The following is an 11,745-nucleotide window of genomic DNA, read 5'->3' as shown; positions in this document are numbered from 1 at the left end:
AGGTTTGGAAAGTTGCAGTCTACATGAACGCAGCATCTGAGTTAATTAAAACAGGCAAGAGATCACACATCTATCTCTGTTCAAAGGCAGAATTACTCCAAATTTTAACGGATGAAGGCATAGATTGCAACAAAAATGCTAGTATCGACACACTTAGAAAGCAGTTAAGTGAACACTATAAAAATAAATCGAAAATAACAACAGAAAATACGCAACACAGAATGTCGATGTTTGGCGAAATAAAGCCGTTTGACGGCGATAAATGGGAGGTGTTTGTACAACAGCTGGAATGTTTCATATTAGTTAATGATATCTCTGATGACAAGAAGGTGCCTTTGCTGATAACCAAACTAACACCAAAGGTATTTGAAACATTAAGTTGCTTATGTGCACCGAATAAACCCACAAAACTAAGTTATGAAGAATTGTGTACAAAATTAAAAGAAAAATATACAAAACCAGTCTCAACAGTATTGGAAAGGGCTGAGTTTAGACGAAGGAAACAACTACCACGTGAAAGTATAGAAGACTATGCATTGGAACTAAGAAAAATGGCAAATCGTTGTAATTTTAAAGATATTGATGACCAATTAAAAGAAAAATTTATGGATGGAGTAACCTCAAAAGTAATTAAGTTCGAGCTAATGAAGGGCTCTGCAGATTTAACTTTAGAAGCCTGCATACAACTGGCTCGCACAGTGGAAGCCGCTCTTCTCCACACAGGTGATGCTCCTGAAACCACTGAGGTTTTTTTTACCCAAGAACAACGTAAACCCAATATGAGAATGAAAATAAAAAAAAATAACAATGCTAATACAGAAATGCATTGTTTCTGTTGTGGAAAAAACAATCACATTAAGTCACAATGTTCATTAGCCAAGAAATTCTGCTCAGAATGTGGTCAACAAGGGCACATATATAGGATGTGCCAAAGAAGAAAACGTGAGGCTCATGTCCTGGAGGCACAAACACCGGAGGAAGTAAAGGAGGAACCAGTAGAAAATATAAGAAACTTATACGATGAAACTTATGCTGTTCACAGTGTAAGTAGGATACCTCCTCATTTTATAACCTTGAATGTCAACGGTTATGACATGTCATTCCAGTTAGACACTGGATCTGACGTGACAGTTGTGTCAATGTCAGATAAAGCTAAATACCTTAATACATTCACATTGGAGGAGTCCAATATAATATTCAAAAATTTTGATCAAAGTATTACAAAACCACTAGGTATTTTAACAAAAGTACCAGTCACATTAAATCAAGTGAGGGAGTCATTGAATATTTTTGTAGTAAATAACAATTCCCCAAGAGTAATAGGCAGAGATTGGCTTAATGCCCTAAAACTTTGGCCTCCAAATGTACAAAATGGTTTGGATTTAGGAAATAACACTGTTCTAACTGTTTCAGATGCACGGAGAAATGTAAAAGAACAATTCGCAGAGGTGTTTAGTCCAGGTTGGGGTAATTTTAAAGATGAAGTGATAACACTGAAACTAAAACCAGGCACCCAACCAAAGTGTTTGCCCGTACGCCGAGTACCATATGCTCTAAGAGATAAGGTAAAGCATGAAATTAATAGGTTACTGGAAAATGGTAGAATCAGTCCGGTTGAACACTGTGAATGGGGAACACCGGTGGTGCCCATTTTAAAACCAGATGGTGCAGTAAGACTATGTGGAGACTATAAGCTAACTGTCAACACTGGATTAGAGATTGACCATTTTCCACTACCACATATTGATGATATTTTAAATACATTAAAAGATGGGCAATACTACTGCGAATTGGACTTAAAAGAGGCTTATTTACAAGCTCCTCTAAGTGAGGATAGTAAAAATTGTACAACTATTGTAACAGAGGCTGGTACTTATAGATATAATTTCTTACCTTATGGTGTCAGCTCGGGTCCTGGATCATTTCAAAGATTGATGTCTAAAAAATTAACAGATATTCCCAACACTATTGTATTTATTGATAATATATATATATATAAAAGGGAGCAACTTACAGGACACATGGGACACCTTATGTAAAGTCTTAACAAAATTAAATGAATGTGAATTTAAACTGAAACCTGAAAAGTGTAAATTGTTTGTGACCAGTCTTGATGTATTTGGATTCAGGGTAGATAAACATGGTGTCAATATTATAAAATCAAACATTGAACCGCTGATAAATGCTAAAGCACCTACAAATGTAACTCTACTCAAATCCTTTTTGGGGAAATTAAATTATTACTCTCGATTTCTGAAAGATATGGCTACCATCATCACCCCATTGTATGAATGTACCAAAAAAGATAAGTTTAATTGGACACCAGAATGCGAGAGTGCTTTTAAACTTATTAAGGAAAAACTAGCTTCTGCAAATAATTTAAAACATTATGATCCGCAGCTGCCTTTAATTCTAACTTGTGATGCTTCTGACACAGGGTTAGCTGATATTACCTATTCGATAACGCCTATTGCTTATGCAAGTAAAAAACTAAATGATGTAGAAAAGAAATATGCAACAATTGATAAAGAAGCAATGGCAGTCATTTTTGGAATAACTAAGTTCTATAACTTTATTTATGGAAGGGAGTTTGAATTGGAAACAGATAATGCAGCTTTAGTGAGGATTTTTGGCCCAACAAAGAGCATTCCAAAAATGGCTGCTAAAAGGTTGCAACATTATGCAATATTTTTATCAGCATTTAACTATAAAGTGAGACATATCAAAACATCTTTGAACCCGGCAGATTTCTTGTCTAGAACTGCTGTAGATGTAGAGAAAGAAAATATAAATGTAATACATTCTCTTTGTGCAAGTACTAATTTAAGTAATATTTGCCATGTGAATGATTCAGAAATGGAATCCTTAAACTGGAAAATAATACAGAAGGAAACAAAAAAGGAACAAATATTATCTAAAATATTAAGATATATGGTTGACGGTTGGCCTGACAAAACCAATTTACCAAAAGAACTGTTACCATATTTTAACAGGCATATTGAGTTATCAGTTGATAGGGGTTGTGTATTTTGGGGCTATCGCTTGTTAATTCCATCAGTTCTGCATAGTTCCGTATTAACTGAATTACATAGAAGCCATTTTGGAATCATTCGCATGAAGGAAATTGCTAGATCTTATTTTTGGTGGCCTAACTTGGATACTGAGATAGATGAAATATCAAAAAATTGTATTGTATGTTTGCAAAATAGTAAATCTCCTTCTAAAATACAGAAACCATGGCCTATACCCCCTTCTCCGTGGTATAGAATTCACGCTGACTTTTTAGGGCCATTTAATAACAAAATATTTTTAAGTGGTGGTTGACAGTTACTCAAAATGGCCAGAAGTTTTTGAAATGTCAAACATTACCTCAGGTCGTACCATTGAAGCATTTAAGCATATTTTTGCAAGATATGGATTTCCGGTACACTTAGTTACAGATAACGGTAGATCCTTTACCAGCTCTGAATTTCAGGACTTTATAAAAATGGCTCAGATTAAGCACACATTTTCAGCTCCTTACCACCCAGCCACAAATGGTGCTGCTGAGAGATTTGTGGAAACATTCAAATCAGCTATAACTAAAATCAAAGAAGGTGGTAACAGCTTGGCTTATGCTATAAACCTGTTTCTTTCGGATTATAGGAGCACACCTCAGCGAACTACTGGTGTTTCGCCAGCTCGCTTAATGCTGGGGAGAGAACTCCGGAACCGTTTCAGTTTACTGCGTCCACCACCACTAACTGAAGATATATACAATAAAGTTCAAAGTAGAGAGCAAGGAAATAGAGAAACTAAATTTGAGGTCGGCCAAAAAGTTATGGTCAAAGATTATAGAAGGGATAGTAAGCCATGGGTTCAGGGCCTCATTATTGAGGAATCGATTCCTAATGTAACATACATAGTAGATGTAGAAGGGATGAGATGGAAGAGACATGTCAATCAAATGGTTACTTGCTCTGATCTTTTAGACCTAGGTTAGCTATACTTAGTGCGGAAACCAAAACTGTCGGTTAGTTATTAAGTTAGTAGTTATAAGATAGATAGGCAAACATTATTTTTCATTATATAAAAAAAACATGTTATATAGTTATTTTAAGTTCTGTTTTTCATTATAAAAAACATGTTATATAGTTATTTTAAGAGTTTATTGTTCTGTTTTAAGTCGGGGAGAATGTGAGATTCCTGAACGCATCCTTAAACCATAGACCTTAAGTATTATATACTCTATGTTCTTCTCTTTTACAACGCGTTCATGTCAATATTGTGTGGAGCTTAATTAAAGCCTAATTAATTAATTTATGGTTTTATTTCCAAATATAACAGATGGAAACTACCCTACTTACGGCATGTGTGTGTGTGTGAGTATTCACTCTTGCTAACTAGGATTGTTTTACAATCGCTTCGCAACAGTTTTACGCCTCGGAAATTCGAGAATTGGCTAGTTGTTTTGTTTCCGAGTATCCAATTAACACTAAACGCGCGAGGCGGCCCGCGGGGATCATAACACTAATACGGCCGGGTCTCCCAGGCCCCACACAGTTACAGTACAAGATAGACCACGTCTTATGGGCCTTAACCCTCAACTGAAAAAGCGGCCTCGGAAGTTGAACGTTTGGCTATAGTGTCCATCTGAGAATGAAACGCGTATAATCTTAGATTAACAATACGAACACATGGTCATATATAAAAATGAAGTAAGAAACTGTGCGAATTTTGTTAACTGTTTTACCGTTTTAAGTTCAAAATAATGACAACCATTGTACCAAAAAATAAGGTCTTAAATCTTCTAACCAAACTTATTCAAAATTAGCTCAGTGGAGAAGTGGGGTGGTAGTTATTTGTTGGGACGTTTCTTATGCACTGACACGTGATAGTGCAAAGTTGGAGTACTCCATCTAGTTCGCATATTGGTTTTCTAAGAGTCCTATGACCATCCTTGTCCTATGTTACCAAGCTTAGATCTCCCAAGGAAAAAAAATAGGAACCTATGTCTGTCAGATGCCTCAACAAATTAAATAACCTTGAAATACGAAGATGTTATTTCTACAGACCGAAATATTTTTTTACAACATAAGTATTTGAAGTAATTTACACGAATTTATAATCACTTTTCGTCACACTCATTATAATCGTAGGCTACTAAATGCTTTTGTTATATTTACGAAATATTTACAGAATTATGTTCCATTGTTTTAATAAAATTTATAGCCAGAAAATTCGACGGAAATCTTAGAGATTAATTATAAGTGCCTAAAATGTGGTTTTCAGAAACTTGAATCTTAGGTATATGTCAAAAATATTCCATCATAATATTATTATGTATTCTGAGTACATTATTTACCTAGGTGGTCTTTTGTTTCGGTTTTCATTACTTACTTACATTGAAAATGAATATGTATGAGGATACGCGTAGTTAGCGTCAATTCACACGTACCACAACCACACCACGCCGCAGCGACAAAATGTGGTCAAGCTGTGGTTACGTGTGAATAGTGAATTGTTGTGGCAGCGACAAAATGTCGATGTGGTTGCGTTGTCGCTGTCATTGCGATGTGGTAACCACGACGTCGTGTGCAGTTAATACGGAAAACAGGTTGCCGCGGTGCCGCCGCCGCGTGGCGGCGTTGCCGTTGCGATGTGGTTGCGTTGTGGTTGCGATGTGGTCGTATTACACAGGTGGTCGATAACAACGGCAAAATGTGGCACGTGTGAATTGGATTATTCATTGTCAATACAAAATATACGCCCGACCACACCGCGTGGTTGTGGTGTGGTTGTGGCTGTGGTGTGGTTGTGGTACGTCTGAATTGACCCTTAATGTTGCCTCAAAATCACAATTCGAGAAAATATAGAAAAGTAACGACATACAGGGTGTCCGGCGGAGGGTTTGTGTTAAAACACCATTTGACATCTGGGTATTTTAACTGCTATCAGCATCGAAGCACATAAAAATGCCAAAAACAAAAACAGGCACTTTCTTGAAAATACTTAAATGATGTTTTCAAAATAATTATATGTGGGGACATCCTCACACACAGACATCCGACCCCAAGCTAGGCAGAGCCTGTAATATCGGACAGCTGATATATCTATGGTCCAATGTCGCATGTATCTCATTATAAATACATTGAAAATCAATCCGATTTACCGACAAATGAAATTGTAAAACAATTATGTTACATACGAAACTCATTTCCGTAGGGATGTGTTTTCGGTATTGTATTTTATTTAATAACGGTTTCAGGTCAGCCACGGAGCGGCTGTAATGAAAAAGTTCCACCATCAAAATGCCAAATGACCCCAGTTTTTTTTAAACATTTAATAAAAAAAGTAACACAATACTTTACCTTTTTACCCGACTGCCCAAGGAGGAGGGTAATGATTTTCGATTGTATGTTTTTATGTAGGTATGTATGTATGTTTGTCTGTTTCTTTGTTCCCTCCTGTAGCCTAAACGGCTTGTTAGATTTTGATGTATGAGGTATCGTTAGAACCGTATTGATGGCGCGATGGTTATAGGCTATGTGACGTCACATTAAAACGTACATAGCGCCCTCTAGAGGGCATAACGTGATGATCGAAAAAATAATATGTTTCCAACTATGCCGTGTGGGGTATCAAATGAAAAACTTGATTTGCACATTACAAAAATATGCATATTGTAGGTATTTAAATAAAAACACTAAAATTATTGAAATAAAAAATGTTCATGAACTAAAACCCGACTACTGACGTAAAATTTCATAAAATAAAAACAACAAAAAAGTTGCAAATAAAAAAAATTAATTACAAAATACAAAAAAAACCGACTGCACGGTAAAAAGATGAAAACAAGTCCCAATGTTAATGGAAAGTATCGCAGGCGGGGACCAACTTGACCGCCACACAAGGCCGTTTTCTAAGTAACATTCAGCTAAATGGTGAACCCTCTGCTTGTCTCCGCCTACTATACTTTCCATTAGCATTGGGACTTGTTTTCATCTTTTTAGCGTGCAGTCGGGTTTTTCGTTTGTTTATAATTATATATTTTTTTAGTTGGTTATATTCTGGTGCGGTGTTAAATGTACCTCAATATTGAATAGGGCGACGTTACACTAGCGTTTTCTTTTCACTGGAACTTTTTTATTGCTCGCTACTCTCGCGAGTGTAATTACGCAAAACAAGTAGGTAGCCATCATCATCAGCCAATAATGATCCACTGCTGGACATAGGCCTCTCCCAAGGAGCGCCACAACACTCGGTCCTCGGCCTTCCTCATCCAACCACTACCCGCCACCCGCCTAAGGTCGTCAGTCCAGCGGGCAGGAGGGCGTCCCACGCTGCGTTTGCCTGTTCGTGGTCTCCACTCGAGAACTCGTCTACCCCAACGGTTATCGGTTCTTCGGCAGATATGACCAGCCCACTGCCACTTCAGCTTGCATATTTTATTATTTAGGTAGCCATAACATCTAGGTATTATCCAATCGTTATCTGGATGCCAATGCTGAGCACTACTTATTGTTTGCGTGAGAAACTTCTATACGACTTTTGGAAATAGTGAAAATAACTAATTTCCATAGAAATTTCGAAGTCGTTTGCAATGAGCCCTTTCAGCTTAGTATACCACTTTAGCACCATCCTGTATGTAATGTTTTTATATCGGTACCAAAACCGTTACTACAGGAAACCGGTACCGCGTACCAGGGCAACAGCACTCGAGGGAGTAAATCGAGTGTGGCTATCGAATTACATTGAAATTGGACTGAATGTTAATTCGCACAGAACATTAGGCCTCCATTGATTTGTTTACAGGTGCCGGTGGCAGGTGCTCCAATTTACTCCGAATGAAATATACATGTACTTACAGGTTTCAGTGTAAATGGATCTTTTTGATTGATATGTATACCTACCTACCTGCATTTTTTTTTCATAGAAAGGTATACTTGAACATAAATATTCTTCCACCCAAAGGTTGTCTTGAAAAAAAAAAACGCTTTTATTGATAAGACCGCCTTTTTTGTACCTATGTGTTTGTATATAAGCTTTATAAAATTCTATTCTTGTGTACAAAAATAAAGAATATTCTATCTATCTATCTATATTCTCGAATTTCATTCAAATGAATTCGTGAAGTATCGCATTGTTGTAAAATGTACTATATATATATATACAAAATATTCTTATTTGATCGATGGGGCTACTTGCGTATATATATATATATATATATATATATATATACGCACGAATATTTTGTATAATAATTTTGATTTTGTTATTCAATAAATACAACGACATTATTAGTGAAGGATAAACTATCTATATATATATATATATATATATATATATATATATATATATATATATAATAAATACATATAATATATATATATATATATATATATATAGATAGTATAATAATGTCGTTGTATTTATTGAATAACAAAATCAAAATTATTATACAAAATATTCTTATTTAATCGATGGGGCTACTTGCGTGTCGCCTCTTCCTTAAACAAACCATTAGACGGAAAAAATCAAAATAACTTCAAAATAACTAAACCAAAGTATGTAATACAAAACAAAACGTGCGTGCGTCAACCATTAAGTATTAATAATATATTTCTTCCTAAATTTTTGTAACCTACAATAAATCTTTGGTAACAATAGAAATTGGTCTCGTATTGACTCAATTGGTCGTCAGTTTTGGGTATATAAGACCGCGCTGGCGAGTGGGTGCCACAGATCCTGAACTAGCAGCAGAATCATGAACTTCTACTACATCTTCACCGTTGCCGCTTTGGGCCTGGTAAGTTTTTTCCTCCATAACTTTAATTAATAACATTGTTTGCCAAAATAACTTGAGACTGCAATGAAAAAGTTCACCTTACAAAATCATCAAATGGTCACCCAATTTTTAAATACTTAAGTACTTTTTTTTTCCTCAACCTATAGTTTTAATTAATTCTTTAATAATTCTTTTGGCAAACTCCCGTCCCCTGTATCAGTTTTTTATACATAATTAAGCCTGGAATTAAGTAAATATTATGTTATTGTTATTACACAAAAAGTGGTAAGTATAGTCAGCTGAAAGATGGTGGCACAAGAGCGGTGGTATTTCAGTTGAGTAAGCGCCCGCTTCTCACGCCAGAGTTCCGGTTTTTTTTTTTAAAAGATTTAATTATCACTCCACAGACTTTATGTCCGTGCCTTTTTGAGAAATCAATATATTGTGAGAGTTTGTTTTTTTTTATCTACATCAGAGTTCCGGGTTCGAATCCCGGCGCTGACCTGTTGTACCAATGAGTTATTTTGTATTGAAGTATGCCATCGCTCTTACGGTGAAGGAAAACATTGTGAGGAAACCTGCACATCTAGATTTAGCACGTTAGATAATTATGTGAACCCACCAACCCGCAGTGGACCAGCGTGGTGGGTAATAGTCCAAGCTTAGGAAGACAGTTTAGATCTTGGGGATATGCACAAAGGTTCCACTCGAGAGAGCCAGGTGCAGGTACTTACATCCCCGAGAGAATAGAATAGAATAGGTGCTGGTGGTGACACTAACTATATTTTTTTGAACCCTGTTTAAGAAGTAAATATTCTGATGAATGTTGCTTATTAACTTTTTATCCCTTTGTTTTTATATACTTACTTACAACTTACGGCTTGCCTGATGATAAACATTATTATCTCCTAAGTAAGTACTTAACTATGTTCCAGATGGCACTGGCTGGAAACGCACACGCGCAGCTAGGCGACATGACGAAGAACATTCCTGGTAAGTATTTTTATTTTGCGTTCCATTCCAAACCTTCCGTAACACGTTATTTCTAAATTTAGTTGTACTTAGGGCTGGTTTTTCAATGGTCAAATAAACGCTATTTGACGAATAAAATTGTTACTGTCACCGTCTAAAACAAATATTCAGATGCGACAGCATCAGAATTATTCCACAGATAACCCTTATCTGACCATTGAAAAATCAGCCCTTATAGGTATAGTAGTTTCGGTAGGATACGTAGGTATAGTAGTTCCGGGTGTGTGTTAGTCATTCAAACCAAAGGATTTTGTAATTTTAGCGGATCTATGTATTTATGCCAAACCAACAGTCACATAATTATTATACATAGGATGATGATTGATGAAGATAATAGCATGCGTTACATTTGTGTAGTAAGCTTAATATTTAGAACACCTGGTCTCTGTAACTTATGAAAAACTAGGTAAGTAAGTTTCAAAAAAGTGCTGCTGCGCAAACCACAACTCTATCTCATTGCATTTAAAGTACTAATTGCTTTGTAGACGGCTACTAACGTTCTAACTCATTTTTTATTTTCTAGATCCAAAGGAATTCATGAAACAAACACCCGTCGGCAGAAAGTAATGAAGATATTTTTTTCCATGCAATAAATTTATTCCTTTAAACTAGTATTTTGTTTTTATTCTAATTTATTTCGACACATTTTCAAAAACTAAATGACATAGATAGATAGATAGAGTACTCTTTATTTGTACACCAAGAAATAATTAACAATTTTACATAGACACTTAACTAGGGTACAAAAGGCGGTCTTATCGCTTATAGCGATCTCTTCCAGACAACCTTTGGATGGATTGACTAGAGATATAAAAGAGGTACAGTGTACAGTGTACTCAAGGAATATATTCAGTGTACTTGGCGACCGAATGGCGTACTGGTTAGTGACCCTGCCTACTGAGAAGAAGGTCCCGCATTCGATTCCCGGCTGTCTACCTATGTATTTGTGTAGATATATCAGCTGTCCGACACCCATAACACAGGTTCTGCCTAGCTTGGGGTCGGATGGCCGTGTGTGAGATGTCCCCACATATTTATTTATTTATTTATATTATAATTTAAATTATTATTATCTAACTACTAGAAATGTTTGGAGAAAGATGGGATCGGAATTTGCTACTCAACAAACTGTAGAAAGGGAAAATTAGATCCGGCATTAAGTGCCTATATCACCCAGAGAAGCCTGGTCAGCGAGGGTGATCATGACTATCCTTGCTCGCAGCCTGTGAGCGAGAGGCCCTGTCCTCTGGAAGGACTAAGAACAGAAGAACTCTCAATTTTTATATTGTTATATTATTTCAAGATTATTATTGTTTTTTAAACTTATGAGAGTAATTATGTACCTATTGATTTATATGTGATTTTTTTAAATGTAAAATTAATAATTAATTAATACAAATTGAAGTAATATTATTTTTTAATCTATTAATTTGAATGTTGTTAATATATTATTATCATATAATTTAATTTGTAATTTGAAAGAAATGGAAAAAATGTATAAATTATTATATTATGATTATATGCATGTAAATTGTAAAAACGAGTTAAATAAATGGCTATCTTATTAACTTATTAACTACACACTAAATATAAGCAAAAATAAATAAAAAATACACACAAGTATACATACGCCTACTACATGTATTATAATACACAATTATATACAACTAGCTGTACCCGTGCGCTTCGCTTCGCCTTAAAAAGTTTTCCCTTGGGAATTCCGGGATAAAAAGTATCCTATGTTCTTTCCCAGGGTCTACACCGTATGTATACCAAATTTCATTCAAATCCGTTCAGTAGTTTTGGCGTGAAAGAGTAACATACAGACAGAGAGACAGACAGACAGACACAGTTACTTTCGCATTTATAATATTAGTTAGGATTAGGATTAGGATATAATACATATACAAATATATACAAACACAATATAGGTATATATGTCGCAG

General features: G+C 35.5%; 1 protein-coding gene and 1 long non-coding RNA gene across 2 annotated transcripts; both read left to right on the top strand.

The window, feature by feature from the left end:
• Positions 1-217: 217 nt before the first annotated feature.
• LOC125488781 lies at positions 218-1,987 on the top strand. Its single transcript, XM_048622258.1, has 2 exons — positions 218-1,043; positions 1,414-1,987. Exons 1-2 carry the CDS (start codon positions 222-224, stop codon positions 1,429-1,431), a joined length of 840 nt encoding a protein of 279 aa, XP_048478215.1. The 5' UTR covers positions 218-221; the 3' UTR covers positions 1,432-1,987.
• Positions 1,988-8,634: 6,647 nt separating this feature from the next.
• Positions 8,635-10,411, top strand: LOC125488749. Its single transcript, XR_007266465.1, has 3 exons — positions 8,635-8,788; positions 9,703-9,760; positions 10,323-10,411. It is a non-coding gene; the product is annotated as an uncharacterized LOC125488749 (long non-coding RNA).
• Positions 10,412-11,745: the final 1,334 nt, after the last annotated feature.

Source organism: Plutella xylostella, chromosome 7, assembly GCF_932276165.1.
Source record: "Plutella xylostella chromosome 7, ilPluXylo3.1, whole genome shotgun sequence".
Taxonomy (NCBI): domain Eukaryota; kingdom Metazoa; phylum Arthropoda; class Insecta; order Lepidoptera; family Plutellidae; genus Plutella; species Plutella xylostella.
This window is presented reverse-complemented; position numbering and strand designations above follow the sequence as displayed.

What these genes read in the sequence shown, in the direction of transcription:
- LOC125488781 (XM_048622258.1), top strand. Translation starts at nt 222, where the DNA reads ATGTCGATGTTTGGCGAAATAAAGCCGTTTGACGGCGATAAATGGGAG.